The 19,048-nt window shown below is 42.3% G+C and overlaps 1 protein-coding gene across 1 annotated transcript; it reads right to left on the bottom strand.

The window, feature by feature from the left end:
* Window positions 1-235: 235 nt before the first annotated feature.
* Window positions 236-15,333, bottom strand: LOC308276923 (protein TOPAZ1-like; the record flags this gene model as incomplete). Its single annotated transcript, XM_080715877.1, is given in 12 exon segments — window positions 236-455; window positions 9,215-11,254; window positions 11,256-11,302; window positions 11,306-11,353; window positions 11,357-11,379; window positions 11,382-11,395; window positions 11,397-11,443; window positions 11,445-11,510; window positions 11,512-11,585; window positions 12,547-12,980; window positions 14,416-14,480; window positions 15,325-15,333. Coding segments are annotated over 12 exon segments (3,087 nt in total).
* Window positions 15,334-19,048: the final 3,715 nt, after the last annotated feature.

Below are 19,048 nucleotides of genomic sequence, written 5' to 3'. Positions count from 1 at the left end.
CAGGATTTACATTAGTTGAAATTTAGTAGCATTGATGGAGTCTTAAAATTTCAGAGATATTTTCTTCTATCCCCAACTTGGGATATAAATGATATGTGTGATCAACACTCTCTGCCCCCAAGTAAGACAAAAGGAATCACAAAACAGGCAGTGTGCGGTTTTGTAGATGGGACTATCTGGAAAATCATTTTCCGTTGCACAGCTAAAGCCCAGATTGACACAGTAACCTGCCGACTCATAAGCTGGTCACTGCAGCAGAGCCATGCTCACATAGACCTTCATGTCGCAGTAACACTATTTCAGTTTGTAAGGAAGATGTTTCTATTAGAAAAACTTGTCGCTTTGTGTGGTCATCAAGGTGCCAGATGTCTACCCAGTCACACCCGTACCTCTTTCCCTTCGTAGTTTTCAGACCAGAGTGCACCAGGACGAGCTCCTGGGGGCCCAGGCGGATCCTGAGAAGCCCCAGAGCTTCCTGCTCAGCGGCAGGTCTGCAGCGAGGATGCCCCCCACCCCCACCCCACCCCACCGGGAGCGCACTCTGGAAGCCACTGCCTCAACAGGAGGACTTGAGACACCCACCCCTGGCCCGGATGAGCCGTGCCGCAAAGCGAAACGAGGCTGGAGGACAGAGCAAGTCATTTCTAGTGGGCCTTTTGCCTCTAAATTTGGTCGTTTTATGTTCTAGAGAGTACTCAGTACTGATCACTGCCCATGTAAGATATCTGCAAAATGCAATGCTGACGACTTCAGCTCCTCTAACCTTCACAAGTTATACACACACATCTTTTCCTTTACCACACTAATCTTCCCTCAAAAATGTATATTTTTTGCGGTACTGAGGATGGAACCCAGGGACATTGTACCTCCCAACTACACTCCCAGCCTTATTTAGTCTTTAATTTTTGAAACAGGGTCTTACTGAGTTGTGAAGGGCCTCGCTAAGTAGCTGAGGCTGTCTGAACTGCAATCCTCTGGTCTCAGGCTCCCAAATGCTGGGATTACAAGTGCCACCATGCCTAGCCCTCAAAAATATTTTAATGGTCCCCCCGAATTACTGACAGCTATAAGGTAATTTTTAATACCCTTTATATCTGGGTACATGTGACATACCAATTAAGTCATGCCCATGTATGACTTATGACACAGTAGCCCCAGGATATATAACAGGGTGTGTTTTTAAAATATACATGTTTAACATATCTTGTTATAAATTAAAATATAAGATACAAATATCAAGGTTATAAAATAAGAGTGACTTAAAAGTTAATAGACATGTTACAGACCTTTTGCAAACTTCGTAAGTATTTTCTCTTTCTTTACTAGTTGTCTTGTCTGAAATTCTACACTGTGAAGAGATTATGATTAGATAAGTAGAAGTATTTTTATTATACTAAATTATGAGGTGTATCAGAATATATAAGATGTCAATTAAACATTAAATTGTGGCCAATCATGAAAATATTTCTACTTTTCACAATACTGAAATATTGATTTAAATTTTACTACTGAAAAGTTAATGTAAATGTATATATTTTTCCAACTTGATATCTTAAGATTGTAGGTGGCATTCATAAGCAATATTTCATTAGAGCTAAAGTATTTCACAAGTAGTTTTTTGGAAAATATGGCTAATTATAAGAAAAGTTATTCAGGCTGGAAGTATAACCAAGTGGTAGAATGTATGTTTAGCATGTATGAGGCCTTGGATTTGATCCTCAGCACCAAAGACAGAAGAAACATGGAAAAATATACCATGTTCCTGGATGAAAATAAGATGTTAACTCAAAATTGATTTGTACATTTAAATTACTTTAAATGATTTTTGGAACATATGAAAGTTAAAACTTAAATACATCTTTTAAAGCAAGCGTTCCTATTTTTCAAATAATTGGTAGTATAAAATTGGTGCACTGAGCAATAAATAAAATGAAGTAAAAAAATTTGAAGATATTAAAGATGGCATTTGAAATTTGAGGAAATTATTCAATAAGTGGTAGAAACTGGTTAGTTAACTGAATAGAAAATAAGTATGGCCTCCAAATCACCATATGCCAAAATACTCTGAGCTCATTAAATAGATATTAAAAATTCTCAAAGTTGCAAAAGAAAACTTAAGTAGCAAGAAAGGTGGCAGACAGGAAGTAAGCCAGGCAAGCGTATTATTCTAGAAGTGAGAAAGGCCTTAAGGAAAAGCAGTCAAATGCTGGTGGCTGGCTGAGATGGAGAGTATTATGTGTCCATTTTAATTCAGCAACCAGGATGTCACTAAGAACTTACAAGGTGGCTGTTGGAGGTCTGAAGGGGAGTGTCTTTACTAAATTCTCTAAAGAACTGGAGATACTGAGAGAGCTTTGGAAAGATCAGGTAACAATTGGAAGGGCAAGAACCAAAGGAGTGGTTAGTTTTGTTTAAAGATGGGAGAAGTGCATGTTTATACGCTGATGAGATGACTCAGCAGTATTCTAAGAGGTGGGGAGAAGCCTAACATCCTCTTACATAAGCTGGGGTTTTGGGAGCAGCTGCAATTGGTGGTTTAATGTACTAGAAAACAAACTTCTGATGTTCTTTTCCAAGCACTTTAATTTTTTTGGTGAAGTAGAAACAAGTTTATTAGCTGTGACGATAAAAGAATTGAACGTTTAAGGAGAAAAGAACAATTAAGCAGTTGCTTAGGAGCCATATTATCCATTAACAGACAAAAATTTGAGCAAAAAAACCTTGAAACCCAAATTCTCATACACTAGTGGCATATGTTCCAGCATCAAGATAGGTTTAGCTTTCTACATTCGTGGTTGAACATTCATGGCCCTCAGATACTATGATATTCAAAAATTTCAAGGAAGATCAAATTGTTTAATGATGTAGGAAAATATTTAACATTAGAAAGACTTCACACTTAAAGACTTCTATGTAATTAAACAGTACACCTTATTTTTCCCAGACAAGGGAAACCTTTTTATACTGTGGTTAGGATAATCATCACCAACATCGCACTGCCAGAAGGTCATGATTCTTTTAGTCACTAAAAACTATACTTGCCACCTGTAGAATTGGTGAGATGAATTTCTGCACCATTAATATTTAAGGCCAAGAAATGAAAAAATGCTTATGATTTCCTAGTACCTTTTCATCCAAGTCGGAACCTTTTATTTGTTCACTGAGGTTTCCAAGTTTTTCATTTTCAGAGTTCTCATTAGTAACTTCTAAGGGAATGTTTGCACCTTTGGAATCAGGTTTGGTCTCATTTGCTGAAAGAAATAATATTCAACTAATCAAGTGACTCCAAATGTTCTAAAAATGACAGATCTAGTTTAAAGGCTTTTAAGGTCTATGTGACAAATGAGTTTTCAGCCAATTATGAAGTTCCCCCTTATCAAAATAACTCCACTACATAAGAACTGAAGGTGACATTTCAGAATTTCTATGTCTACCCATTTAAAGCTATTTTTAAAACTTGGAGGTCAAAGTAAAATTAACTTTCACAGTTAAGTTATAATTTTGGAAGATTTAGGTATTTGAATTTGAGTAGATTACATATCTTTTGTAGATAACGCATAATTATTCACTAAATAATCAAATGAGAAATCTCAAAATCTGATCTGCCAATTAGTTGGTTATTACTGCAAAAACTTGACAAACTAGACATGGTTAGTAGATTCTAAAATGAAAGCTTCCTTTCTAAACGAGTTTATCTTGACTAGCCTGAATAGAGAAAAGATACTTCAAAAGCTTGCTTATTCTGAGGACATCAAATCTCACCTGGTGCTGAGGAAGAGATCTCTGACTTCAGCAATCCAGGTTCCAGTACAGGAAGCTCTCTATTATAAACAAACAGACCTTAAACATTTTAACAATTCCAAGCCTGACACCCATTTCTTTAAAAGCAATATCAACACTAGCTTTAGCAGCTGGTGAACATCAAGTCCTCTAGGACAGTAATGCCCTGGGACTCAATCTTGCACACCCGAAGATCCTACACTTGACTTTTCAGTCACACGTGCCTCAATGACTGGGGAGTACTGCCAGTCCAGACTGTTACTCAGAAACAACCTGGCAAGACACGCCAAGCATTTTTAAAACAAGAACAAGCCGGGCGTGGTGGTGGTGCATGCTTGTAATCCCAGCACAGGTTCGAAGCCAGCCTCAGCTACTTAGTGAGGCTCAAGCAACTTAGTGAAACCCTATTTCCAAATAAAGTATAAAGTATAAAAATAGGTCTGGGAGTACAACCTTGAGGTAGAAAAGCCCCTGAATTCCACCCCCAGTACCACCAAGAAATAAACAAGAACTTAAGGTATAACAGCAGTGCAAAGGTGCTTAAATTCTCTCAAGAATATGTATGTGTATCACATTGCCAAAATAAAAGGTAGATAGGTCGAGAGCAGTGAGTTTTTGTTGCTAAGGACAACTCATCTAAAAGTCAAGGCTGTAGTAACAGATCAAGCTGGGTTCAAATACTGTTCTGCCACTTGCTGTGTAAAACCGTGGCAAGTACTGACACGTGACAAAGTTCAGACTTGAACTTTTCTATGAAGAATGACTATCTACAAGGTTATTATAGGGACAGATAATTTTAAGTCTCGAAACTATAGATATAGAAACCACTCACAAACGGTCACTTTTGTTTTTAAAAACTTGGAAGTATACAGAATAAGCATCCATAATCCAATCATTTGTTCATTTAATGGGTTTTATATTTTTTTTGTATGTATAGCACTAGGGACTGAACCTGGGGCAATCTACTTCTATTACCCCAGCCTTTTTTAGGGGTACTAGGGTTCCTGGAAGCCCTTCTACCTCTGGGCTACACTCCCAGAACCATTTTATACTTTTTAAAATTTGGAAACAGGGTCTCAAGCCAGCACGGTTGGCTTCAAACCAGCGCCATCCTCCTGTCACCGCCTCCCAAGCGCAGGGATTACAAGCGTGCACCACCACGCCCGGCCTATTTTTTGTTTTGAAACAGTAAGTTGCTAAGGCTGGCCGTGAGCCTGCAATCCTGTCTCAGCCTCCCAAGAACTGGGACTATAAGTTTATGCCACCAAAGCCAGCTATAAATGGGTTTTAATAAGCATTCTACAGCTCTGTACTACTCACAGTTCAGGATTACTTCCAAACAAAACATATCTTCTGTGTGTTAAGAATTCAACAAAAACCCAAGAATTAGAAGCACCTAGTTTAAAAGGTGGGGAAACAATACTAACAAGCATATGCAAATCTCCTTCCTCAGCTGGGCTTCTCTAGACTACTCAGCTGTCTACTGGAGTGTTTCCAAGGCCTCTGATTCAAAACATCTGAATCTTATCTGCCCAATCCTGCCCTTTTGCACCAGACAGGCATGGTTAAGGTCCTTCAGCAAATTTCTATGCTTAGGATGAAGTTCAAACTTACCATAAATTCTGGTTTGCCTAGGATGGTTTGTTTATGCCTATTGTCCTGACACACTGATAGTCCCATTAGTCTCCTAAAAGCTGAGATTTAGGAGACTCTGGTCATTTTAAGGTTAAAGCCCTTCATGACTGTGCTCCTGCATATTCTGTAGTTTTGTTTGATATCTGCACACTTAACATGGGGCGTTATTTCTGTTTCTCCCTTTTACCTATCAGCTAATTCCTGCTCACCTTTTATTGCTCATCTTTAATCTCACTGTCACCAGCAAGACTTTTGTCTTCCTAACACTAACCGGGCGTGGTGGCACACCCTTGTAATCCCAGTGCTTGGGAGGCTGAGACAGGAGGATTGCGTGGGTTTGAAGCCAGCCTCAGCTACTTAGTGAGGCTCTCAGCAACTCAGTAAGACCGTTTCCAAAAAATAGAAAATAGGTCTGGGTGTATAGCCTGGAGGTAGAAAGCCTCTGGGTTCCATCCACAGCAACACACACACACACAAATTTGTCTCCCTTGATTAAAAGCTGAGGGCAAGGCCCCTATGTGTCTAGCTGTTTGTTATACACTTAACATCTGCCATACTCCTGGCATTCAGTACCAGATATGGGTGGGGGTGGGACCCAAATGAAGTTATTTCCCTCCTTTCTAGGAATTCCTAATATAAGGTGAGGCTCGTGTACAAGCAGACATAATATATCAAGCTATATGCCATGACAACTACTGGAAGATATGGAGTATTACCTCAGATACTCGTTGATGGATAACTGGAAGACTTTGAAAAACCAGAAGAATGAAAGTACATGGCACACTGTGGAAATATCGAGCTGCTTGTGCTTAGCTTTCCTTCTCAGCCTTTTGCCCCAATTCTCTCCAATGTCACATTTGTCAAGAGGGGATCCGAAAGATGCAAAGGAGCCTTAAAAAAACCCTGACAATTTAAACTATCCTTTGGTACGTGAGGGCCTGTGAGGCATTCTCAACGGTTCTATTTCAGAATATCACTGTGGCAAAGGATTTATTAAGAGTGTTAAGGTTAGCCAGGAGCTTGTTATACTCCAGAATAACTTAGCAGTCAGTGTGTAGAGGAAGAAATGGTGGAAGAGAATCATGCGACTCAGTGGAAACTTCAGGGATGCTTCTGCCCTTCTCCCTGTCCTGACAGTTCCATTCAAACAGGGATAGCAAGATTATTGCTTCGACTTTAGAGTATTGAGGTAGTATTTATAGACTGGTATGGTGGTGAGACTGAGACAAGAGGATTACATTCAAGGCCAGCCTCAGCAACTTAGTAAACTGTTTCTAAATTAATGAGTAAACAAATAGATGAATAAAAGGGCTGCGGTGCAGCTCAAAGTTAGTGTACCTGGGTTCAATCCCAGTACAAAAATACAGTATAGTATTGCTGGTATAACATACAGGTGTGAGCTTTTTACTATGAATAGCTAAGTTATACAGAAGACAGAACTGCACGTAGCACTGTAGTTTTATTCTGAAGTTGATACAAGTTAAATTTACCTAAATTTAAAAAAACTAAGATGAGCAAAATTGCAACCCATGGAAGTATTTTACATTTTGCACTGATGGAGTGGGGAGTAAAATAAATGGCTGGACAACAGGAAAGCAGAGGCAGACTTGAAGACAAATGCAGAAAAGATCTAAACGAGCTAGGAAGAAGGACAAGAGGCATAAAGGACACTGCAGAGATTGCATCAAGCTTATTCTCTATGCCACAGCATCAAATTGGGTAATTCCCAGCCACCACTAAAAAAAAAAAAATTAACATCACCTGTAGTGAGGGAAGTTGTTTCTGTGAAGCTATTGTTTTATGCATTAAGTATATACTGGGTTGCAATGTAGAACACATCATGGGTAACTGACAGAAAGGTTCAAAGATGACATTAGAATGATTAAGAGCAGAAGGTTTGAAAACTATTACCCAAGGGGGGAATCTAAGGATGTTACTGCCTCCTTTTGAGAGGCTAACTAGCTGACTGACTAGGATTCATTAATTTACACAGTTATAGACACAAATTTATCAGAATGTTATCATTCAAGAGAACAGTGGCCATAAGCACAGAATTATAGTGTTCAATCCACTGGGCCAGGCATCCTCTAGCTTGATGCTCTGCTATGAAGTGCTCAGTCCCCTGACACAAGTGATCACTCGCCTAAGTACAAGACTGCTTATTTCAAAGAAATACGGCTTTCAAGGCCAAATGAAAAGATTCAGAATGCTCCTTCACACTATATGATCCACTGCTTTAAAGAGGAAGAACTAAGAGGAGACTCAAAAATAATGTCCTGTTGTAGATTAGAATTAAAGCCATAGAAAGAACATACCACTCTCTTCCAGCACCTTGTGTAAGGGGGAACAGACTTTGGAGCAGGTTGCTGTGAGGTCAGAGCTCAGCTCTGGCACTTAGAAGTTGTGTGTTCAGAAAGTTAATCACTTAGATTCAATTAAAAGACCAGAAAAAACTTCAACCTCAAAATTCTTCCACTAAATAAAGTGACTAATGTCTCACAATCCTGAGGAAGTACATTCTTTTTATAGAAAAGGTCAAAAGGTTACATAACAATTCCACAGCACTAAGATTCGAAACCCTAGGTCAGATTATAAACGTAAGGCTCTTAGCTGCTGTTCTGGAGTAAGCTAGGCCTGGGCTTCAATCCAGATCCTGTTACTGGCAGTGTAACCTTGGATACCAGACAACTTCTCACTTTTCCCATTCCATTTTTAAAACAAATGCTCATACTATTTAATTACACAGGTAAAAGAAAGTTCTCGGCTCCCCATTTGGTGATAGGTTACAAGTGGTGGTTTTTAGTGGTGCCAGAGATTAAACCCAGGCCTCATGTGTGCTGGGCAAGCACTCTACCACTGCCACATCCTCAGCCCCATATATCCACAAGTTCTAGAAACAGTATGATTGAGACAGAAGGAGTGCAGGTTCAAGTCTAGTACATACAGTAACTTAGCAATACCCTGTTTCAAAATAAAAACAAGGTATGGCAAGGGATGTTGCTCAGAAGTCTTCTGTGTTCAATCCCCAATACTCCCAAGTATGATTTCCTGAAGATAACCAAAAGTTTATAAATACCACAGAAAATCATTAAATCTTAGTGGAAAAGCTTTTCCACTAAAAAATTTTCCCATTTTGAGTCTGTACATATAAGTATAGAAATCTTAAAACTATAAAATCATATTCTAAAAATCAATTACACCTTTGATTATACTTTCATGCCCTAGCTATATACAAAACTCTAAGGCTTCTCTTTTCTCTGAAAAAAATGAGTTTATCTAACAAGGAAGCCACAGAAAAGTGGAAATATAACACTAATCTTAAAAAGGCAAAAATAAAAACTTATCCGCATATTCATAAAAGCATAAAAACTTTACTGATGTTTGACTCTTCAAAACTTAAGCCAGTTTGTAAGCCATCACTTTAGATTTTGAGAACTACTCTGCTCTATTTTCCAAAATATCTTTCATTTTGGCATTTGACATCTCTGGGTACCAGATGTAATATGCCGTGCTACTTGGGAATGAACCCACAGGTGTTCTGAGCTATACTCTCAGTCCTATTTTTTAGTTGAAAACAGTCTTAATTTGCCGAGGCTGACCTCAAACCTGCAATCCTCTTGGTTTCAGACTCTCAAGTACTGGAATTACAGGTGTGTACTACCATGCCTGGCTATCACACGTAAGTGACTGGGCCAAAAAACAGCTTCAATGATCACTGACTAGAGTAGTGACACCTAAGAGCAGGCAGTGCGTCTGAAACCAACAATCTAAACCAAAAGGCACACCTGAACGTGCATACCTCAAATCACTTGTTTTTCTTGCAGGTTCCATGTACTGGGAGTCTGCAGACTGGTTCTCTTCAGAAACAGTAAGCTCCTGGCTGATCTTGGGGAATTCTGAAGCAAAGGAGAAGTCCCCTTCGCTGGAGACTCCAAAGAGTTCTGGGTCATCTTGAATTACGTCAATTAAAAGGACATCATCTTCATATGCTTTGAGAATATCTGGAAACCCCACTTTGATTTCTGAAATGCTCTTAGTAATTTTTCTACCACTAACTTCAGAGTTATTTGGCTCAAATGTTTTTTGTTCCGTACAGAAGGAACTTTTCTGCATAAATCCAGGATAAGAAAAAGTACTCGTTTCAATTGTGAGAGAAACAGATTCCTTATTAGAGGTAATATTGCCTGGCTCAGAGATGTGATTAGATAATTTATTATCACTTTGCTTTGTAAAGCCTGGAGGAATACCACAGAAATTCTTATTGTAGAATGAGTTCGAGCTAGCTTGCCTTGGGGTCAAACTGTTCTGTATGGTTAACGGATGAGGTCCTGAAGTAGCTGTGGAGACATTTTCTTTGTTTCTATTCTGTTTTACCTCTGCTCCAGATAAATTGTCAAGAAGTTCTAGTGGACTGTAAGTTGATCTCTCTGGCTTGGCACTTATTTTTTCTGTCTTATTCTTAAGCAAAGGAATTTTAAAATTAGTCAATCGTCCTGTGTTCAGTATTTTAACCAAGTCTGGAACAAGTGTTTGCTTACCAGTGCAGGCCCTTCGGAGGACAGGTTTACTTGCAGAGCTATTTGCTTCCTGGCCATCGTGGGAAGTCACTGTCAAGTTTTTTGTTAAATTCCCTCTCTCTCTCTTTTTACTTCCTATTAAGCTTGAAATCACATTAGTTAACCGAGTACCTTCAGGAGTATTAGAAACTACCTCTAACACATTTTTTCTCTGTTCCTCTAATTTTATCTTGTCAACTACAGGTTCCTTTATAACCAAAGTAGGCTCTACTACAGAAGCTGAAGACAAACAACTTAAATTAGAATGCAGTATTCCTTTAATTGAGGATTCAGTATTCTTTTCTGTTAGGGAATGTTGTGATAACTTGGAGTCAGTTAAGTGAGTCTGATTTGTTTGGGGTTTAAGAAAATCATCTTGCCTGTAATTTTCCTGAGACCCAGGAACTGAGTCATTTGAGTCTGGCATGGAAGCCTTTTTCCAACAGTGGGCAGATATTCTAGCACAGGAGTAACAGGGCCAGATTCTTTTGCCAGTCATTGGTGCTGTCCTCCGACAGCTTACCTTTGATTCTTCAGCATCATTTTTCGGGTCTTCCCATGAAGAAATCTTTTCGGTATGATAGCTGTCACTGGGTGACTTCACAATAGGACATGCTGTGGATTTGAAATACTCCTCTGGCTCCACACTTGTACATTTTAAAAACTCTAAAGCATTTGTTTCTTCTTTCAAAAGTGGTTCATGAAGTTTCTGAAGTATAGCATTCACATGATGTCCAGGACTTGTTTTTCTTTCTACTATTTCTGGGAGACTTAAATGATCGATTGGAGAAAGCATATTATGGTTTACTTCCCTCAAAACACTGAAAAGGCTTTTTTTGGCCTCTAGTATCTTTACTTCTTTCCCCTCTGTACCCATATGGTTTTCTCGCAACACCAACTCAGACTTGTTAGAGAAATTCATCTCAGTAACAGTTTCTTTTTCAGACAACTTCATCTTTTTTCTGGTTTTTCCAACACTGTTTTCCTCTAAGTGCTTGTTTTTTTCACTTTGAAGACAGCAAAGTAAGCCATTGTTTTTACTTTGGTATAAATCACTTTCTTCAGGCAGTAAATTATTAACTCCCATTACATTTTCTTCAGTTTGTAACAGCAGAATCCCACTTGTGTTCCTCTTTTCTTCAAGACTCTTGTTTTCTTTCTTTACCTGGGAGGAATTTTCTGCTACACAGATACATCCACCATCAGGTTTATGTGCAATGTTGTTTCCATTATTGCAAGCCTTGGAATGGGGGAAATAATTGCAATCATGTGATTTAAAAGTGATTTTCTATACCAGGTGACAAGATGTTACAGTATTTTGGAGCATTCTTTTACAGTTCATCTTGGAATTCAACCTTAGTATTCTGTGTAACCTCATTTTGTTACTTGAAGGATGGACTACTTAGATTTTAAAGTTTTTATTTGAATTTTCTTTTAATACCTTCTACCAAACTTTCTTTAGCCAAAAACTGCCAAAAAGGCCATACTTTGAAATTCATTGCATTCCACTGTCTGGAAAGATTCTGAACTGGTAAAATTATTCCTTTCTTACCAGGTCAGTCCCTGGCTGTGGATCATCACTTGATGCTTCACTGACTTTTCTTTTTTCCTTGGCTGATCAAAACAAAATATACCAAAGAGAATTTTATATTAAGTATCACTTAAAATCAAAAGGCCATTCATTTTATTTCAACTATGGAAATACACGGTTTTAAAGACCTAATTTCTGTTGAAAGAAAAACAACCCTATATAAATCCTCACACAGCTGAAAAAGTCCTTATTTCACAGTTGTCAAAATTGACCATTAGTAGAAATCCTTTCTATAGCAACTCTAATTGAGTGCTCTTAAGTGGGCAAAAGCCTCTTAAGAAAACCCTTTTGGCCAGGCGTGGTGGCGCACGCTTGTAATCCCAGCATTTGGGAGGCTGAGACAGGAGGATCACGGTTCGTGGACAGCCTCAGCTACTTAGTGAGGCACGCATTAACTTAGTGAGACCCTGTCTCAAAATAAAGAATAAAATATAGGGCAGGGGGTGTAGCTCGGAGGTCAAATGCCCCTGGATTCCATCCCCACACCCGCAAAACAAAAAATCTTTTGCAGCCAGCATGATGTGCAGTACGCCTGTAATCCCCACACTTTGGAGACGAAAGAGAGGATCGTTGGTTCGAGGCTAGTTTCAGCAATTTAGCGAGCCCCTGTTTAAAAAATAAAGCCAGGCGTGGTGGCACACTTGTAATCCCTGCATTTGGGAGGCTGAGACAGGATCGCAGTTCTTGGACAGCCTCAGCTACTAAGGCCCTTTGAGACCCCGTTTCAGAATAAAGATTAAAGAAATAGGGCTGGGGTGTAGCTCAGTAATAAGATAGAAAAAATAAGATACTAAAACGATAAAGGGGAGGCGGCTTGGGGTGTAGCTCGAAGCCAGACCAGCCCTGGGTTTGCAAAAAAGCGGGGGAAGAAAATCCTTGCCACCATCCTGCCTCATCCACCCCCAGCGCACGGAGACCAGGAGGATGCCGGCGCAGGGCTAGGGGTGCACGGCCGGCCTGCGCGGCGCCCTCGCCCGCTCTTACTGTGCCTTCCCGCCGGCCTCGCGGCGTCCACGTCCCGCCGGTGCGGCCCCTCGGCCCGCCGCCGCGCCCTCCCCGCCCGGGGCGCCTCCCCCGCCGCCCTCCCGGCCCGGGCCGGCGCCGCCAGCCTCCGCCTGCGCTCCTGGGGCCCGCGGCCTCCCGCCTCGCCCGCGCCCGGCCTCCGGCCTCGCTTCCTCGGGCCTCGGGCGTCGCCTTCGCGCCCCGGCGCCGTCGTGGACCCTGGCGGCCGCCGCATCCGGCCCGCTCCACAGGCCGCCGCCCGCCGGAAGCGGAAGTGGGCCGCCCGCCGGAAGCGGAAGAGGGTCGTAGAGCATCGGCTCTGCAGCGACTCCTCGGGCTTCCGGCCGCCCACACTGTGCTGGCTGCTGCCCCTGGACCTCGTCGGGCGCAGAGCCAGGGCCGGCTTCTTTATGCCTCTAGGGTTGGACACCCATGGGCATTGTACCGAGCTACACCCCCGGCCCTTTTTATTTACTTCCGAATAGTGTCTGGGTCCTGTTTCAAGCTCGTACGGGGATTACGAGCATGTACCCCAAGGGTACCGCAGAGTTAGATGAGCGAAGTTTAGCCGTCTTTGCAATGTTGCTCTCTTCGGGTGTTGATGGATACACCACTGTGTGCACTCGGATTGTTTAAGCAGGAAACTTAGGACGTTTTGAGACACTTCCACCCTTCTAACTTTTGTGGTTAGGGGCCTCTGTCTCTCCCCTTTGCCGTGGCCCTGACTGTTCTTCAGACTTTCACTGATGTAACCATCAACCTTCCCAAGTTTTTGTCTCCATCCTTGTACCGGTTCAATCAAGCTACCGCTGCTCCAAAAGTCATGCCTCCAAATAAAAAGGAACCCTGACATTCTCCAAGCTTAGGACACTTCAACACCCTTTGCTCAAAACCTAAACGTAACAGAAGTTCAGATTCCTTAGTGTGTCGTTTCTGATCCTGTTTGATGTGACCCCTGGATATTTTACAGTTTTGTCTTACTGACACTGTGTGTGTGTGTGTGTGGGGTTTGCACTTCAATAGGGAATATCCAGAGAAGTCAGGCTTCCAATTATCCATTTCTGATTCTATGGGAGCTATTTGAAAAACTGTGGGTGGTAAATAAGCGATAGCAATTCACAATGACGGTCTATAGAAATGCAAATTCTGTCCAATAGAAGTTTAATTGACTTCCCATTCCCACTGTGGAAGAAGCCTCCATTTCCACATTCATTTAAATATTGCTGATGTATATAAGTTATTCTTTGGACCAAATCTGCTTAACGAGAAATAGAATCTAACACATTTTTATATCTAGAGAGCCATGGTATTTTTTAAGCTATACACATAGACGGGACTTAGGCCACTGTGCTACTGGAGTTCTGAATTTCATGGGATCCATCTTGCAGTGGCCTTTCTACAAACCAATCCTGAAAACCTGTGTGTGTGCCTGGGAGCCTACATATGCTCCCCCTTCAGTGATCAGTGCAAGGGTTGGCCCTTCGGAAGGCTTCCCTGTCGCTTCTCCATTAGCTTTGTGTCACTGACAAGATGCCTGGGGCAAACAGTTTCAAGGAAGAAAAATTATAGCCTGTGGCAGGCTGGAGGCACTGTTCTGCCTCACCGCAGGCGCGTACCATCAAAGCAGAGATGTAGTTAATGTCAGCCACAACTCAGTGGCTTGGGAGGAGGGGAGAGAGGGAGCGGCTCGGGGACAAGGTATAGCCGTCCAGGGCACACTCCCAGTGACCCACTTCCTGTAACCAGACCCTCACCTACAGTTTTTACATTACCTCCCAGTTGTCGTAAAATTATGGGTCTCTAATCTACCGGTGGCATCAGAGCCCTCAAATGTTATCCTCAAAGCCTCACCTCTGAACATTTGCCACATCATGGACCAAGCCTTTAGGGAACATTCCAGACAGAAACACCTTTTGCTTGGAGGGGGGGGTCAGATGTTCCTTCCACCTGCTAACAGTCCTTTCTTTCTCTGGGCTATACCCCCACCCTTTTGGTGGTACTGGGGTTCTTGGAAGCCCTTCTACCTCTGGGCTACATGCCCAGACCTACTTTTATATTTTTATTTGGAAACTGTCTCTTAAGCCAGCGAGGCTGGCTTTGAACCTGCGAGATCCTCCTGTCTCTGCCTCCCAAGCGAGGTGATTACAAGTGTGCGCCACCATGCCTGGCCCCCCCTCCACCCCTTTTTACTTTTTTTGCAGTTCTGGGGATGGAACCCAGGGGCATTCTAACCTCTGAGCTACTCTCTCAGCCCTATTTTTTTATTCTTTATTTCAAAACAGGGTCTTAATGCTGGGCATGGTGGCGCACGCTTGTAACCCCCGCGCTTGGGAGGCAGAGACAGGAGGATCGCGCAGGTTCGAAGCCAGCCGCATGCGCTGGCTTAGGAGACCCTGTTTCCAAATAAAAATGTAAAAATAGGTCTGGGAGTGTAGCCCGGAGGTAGAAGGGCTTCCAGGAACCCCAGTACCAAAACAAACAAAAAAAAACAACAAAAAAACAGGGTCTTACTGAATAATTGCAAAGGGCCTAAGTAGCTGAGGCTATCAGTGAACTGCAATCTTCCTGTTTCAGCCTCCTGAATGCTGGAATTAAGTGTGCCAGCACACCCGGCTCCCTTTTACTTTTTTGAAACAGGGCCTTGCTATGTTGCTGAGGCCAGCCTCAAACCTTCAATCCTGTCTCGCCCTCTCAAGTCCAGGGATTACAGGTGTGTGCCACGATGCCTGGCTGTAAGTTTTCAGCTGTTTGCTTGTGTACCTTCCTCATGTCTTCGGTTAATCTGTATTCGAGTTTGAGATTCCTTCACACAGAAAGCAACACGTGTTATCCTTGAAGGACTATAGATTACGGTCCGTAGAGTAAGTGCTGTGGTCAATTGGATGAGCAGCTCAGGCGGAGTCTTTGAAAGAATCTGTGAAATTTTGGTGGGAAGTATGCACATGATCCAGGAATATTCCTGTATTCGTCTGCACTTTCACGGTTGAAGACCATGTGGTTTACAGGAAGACTTGCTTGTGGTTGCAGGTTCTGTCCATGTGAGGTTAGGACCTTGGATTTCAGAGTGGTGGTGGAATTGAGGGAGAGAAAGCCAAGAAGGAGGCGGGAGGGACCATATACTCTCCCAAGGCTGTAGCCCCAGGGACCCACCTTCTCCATCTACACTACCAGCCCAAGTCACCACTCAGATAAACAGGTTTACCCACCGCTAGGATTATAACCCTCATGACTCATTAAATCTAAACACCAATTTATGAACTCTTCAGGGGCCATTTTGTACCTACCTGTAGCAATTCCTTATTTCCCCTAAGTCAAAGGGAAAACAGTTTAAGAATAGCAGAATTTATTCAGTATTCACATAGGCCTTTCTGACCAGAGGGGTTATCAAACCCAAGCTCATATACTGGCCACTGAAAGTGGCTGAATCAAGAACAAGGCGCTGGGGAATGAAGTGAGGTTTGCTTGGAATGTCAGTAGAGTATGTTGGACTCTTTCAGAAGTGAGCATCTTAAGATAGCATTAAGTTCCACTTTTTTGTGGGTCTGGGAATGGAACCCAGGGGCATTCCACCTCTGAGCTAGACCCCCAGCCCTTTTTTATTCATTTTGAAGCAGGATCTAAGTTGTGGATGGCCTAAGTAGCCGAGGCTGGCCGCGAACCTGTGATTCTCCTGTCTCGGCCTCCCAAGTATTAGGATTACGAGCATGCGCCACCACGGCCGGCTCCACACTCCTTTTATCTGTAGGCAAGGGGGAGGAAGGGAACTTAGGTTAAGACAGCATTGATGACTGGAGATTTGTAGGTACTGCTCAGGTGGCCTGAAATGAGACCTTGCAGAGCCTGTGGACGATAATCTTAATTATGATGCCCCTGTAAGTCTGGAAAACTTCTGAACTCTCGTCTTGTCTTTAGCCTTGAAGGGGGAAGAGAGAGATCATGTTTAGGGTGAATCGGCCTCATACTACCAAGTTCTAGAAAACACATTGCCTAAGTGACTAGATGTGTGCAGAGTTGGGCAGAGAGTCTGTCCAAAAGGTCAAGGCAGAAGGGAGACAGATGCAACAGGAGGCAGAAACGCCATGCCTTCCCACCCCACTGTAGTCACTCATGGGACACCCACAGGCCCAGAAAAGAGTGACAGATAAGTCTTCAAGCCCCCGAGAAATAACCGAGGCAACTGTCAGAACCCAGGCACTGGGGCAGTCTTTGGAGCAAAGCCGGTAAGATACTAGTATTTTATTCAAGCTGCATGCCCTCCAAAACTTGTGTTTTTAAACTCAGCTAAATCAAGGGAAGCTCAAGGATTTAAGTTTTCTCCCAGTTACCTAGCCTAATGTTTATTTTGTGCAATGACAAGTGTTTCCTCAGTTCATGAGAAGCGTTAAGCCAAAGCTCTTGAGAACAAGGGTTCCCTGAAATAGAAGGGGTTGAAGCTGTTACAGATGGTTGCTCAAGAAACCCAGGTCTTAGGACAAGATTCTGTAGACTGCCAGCAGCGAGGGGAGCAAGTGCAGAGAAATGTGAGCTGGACTAGAGCTAAGGGTGTTTTTTATAATGAAACTTGAAGGTACAATTTACTCACATTGAATATAGACAAGAGGAGCAGGCCCATGAAATCTTTGGGGTAGGAGGAAGCTCATAAGTACTTGCTTTGGTATTGTTTGGAATTAGTCTGGAAAGTGTAGACAGGGCACGGTAAGCCCGATGGTCATCCATTACAGAATTTTTATTTTCCTTTTGGTACTGGGAACTGAACGCAGGGGCATTCCTACCTCTGAGCTATGCCCTCCCAACCTCCTAGCCCTTTTAATTTTGAAAGGGTCTTGCTGAGGCTGGCCTCAAATCTGTGATCCTCCTCTCTTCAGCCTCCATAGTACTGGGATTATAGGTGTGGATAACTGCACCAGGCCCATGATGGGATTTAAATTTCGGAGTACATTCAGGAATATAAACTTTTGTTTTTAGCACATGGCTTGTTCACTGATTGACTTCCCTTATTCTCTCCCTACCTCCCAATCCTCCAATCCTTGTGATTAAATTTAGTGCCATGTCAGAATTCTCTTAGAACAATGCCTAGCAGATTGCAAACACTAAATAGACTTGTTAAATGGAAATGTTGAAAGAGGGCTCTAGAATCCGACATTTACTGCCTTCAAAATAGATGTTTTGAAAGTCTAAAAATTGAAGAGTCCTGAAAGCTGAGAAGTCCTAGAAGCTTCTTTGGTCTAAAAAAAAAATTAAAGTTAGCTATAGGGCCAAGTATTTAGACGCTTTTGTGAGACACTATCATTGAACAGTATGTAAGACAGGAGTGAGAACTTAGCACAGGAAATTGCAAGATCAACTTTACCAAGTTTTCTGGATTAAAAAAAATCTCAGCTGGGCGTGGTGGCACATGCTTGTAATCCCAGCATTCGGGAGGCTAAAACTAGAGGATTGTGGTTCACGGACAGCCTCAGCTACTTAGTGAGGCCCTGTTTCAAAATAAATACAAAATAGGGCAGTCAAATGCCCCTGGGTTCCATCCCCAGACCCATACACACAAAAGCACCAATCTCTAAAAGCTTTTTATTTTTATTTTTTCGTGATACTGGGGATGGAACTCAGGGGCTGTTCTACCTCCGGGCTATCCTCCCAGACCTATTTTATACTTTATTTGCAAACAGGGTCTCATTAAGTAGCTGAGAGCCTAAGTAGCTGAGGCTGGCTTCGATACTGCGCGATCCTCCTGTCTCAGCCTCCCAAGTGCAGGGATTACAAGTGTGAGCCACCACGCCCAGCTGTATAACAGCTTTAAAAGCCATATGAAACCACTTCAAGCTTAAAACTCGAGATCAGGTGCGCTCAGTTTTCTTCTGTGAGATCCTCCACAGTCCTACAGCCATGCATGGTAATGCCTGGGAAGGGCTGGCGTATGTCATTTACCAGAGGACTGGTTACAGAGTCCTTCACTAAAGCTGGGGACTTTTTGCCTGTGGGAGTCCCAACAAAATCAAGTCTAGCCACTTGCCCCAAAAACCAAATGGAAGAAATTAAAAACCAACAAAATAGGAGGGAATTGGGGGAAGGAGGCAGGGAGGAGAAATTAGGGAAACAGTTTCAATAATGCTATGCCCATACACAATGCTATCTTACCCATCTCACTAACATGAAGAGGGAGTAAAATGAGATGCCCAAGTTGTGCATGCGTGTGTTCTTGTATCATGTTGGATCTCACTATGAGGCACTAAAGTGTAAAAAAAGCAAAGGAACTTGAAGTCAATATGGCCATCTTGGGAAAAACAGTGAGATCAAGGGGGGTGTCAGTCGTGTCTTCATGGTACTAACATGTGAGCATCAGGGTTTAAATAGAGGAAAAAGGGTGTATTCATTTCAAGTCACTCCTCCATGCCAGTCTGGTATGGAGCTATATTTCTATTTTCTGTATTTCTATCTTTCTAATAAACTTCTTTAAATCTTCAAAAAAATACAGGAAAAATTGGGG

This window comes from Muscardinus avellanarius (assembly GCF_963383645.1).
Source record: "Muscardinus avellanarius genome assembly, chromosome: 18".
In the NCBI taxonomy this organism is placed as follows: Eukaryota; Metazoa; Chordata; class Mammalia; order Rodentia; family Gliridae; genus Muscardinus; species Muscardinus avellanarius.
The sequence above is the reverse complement of the archived record's forward strand: the minus strand, read 5'-3'. Positions and strand labels throughout refer to the sequence as shown.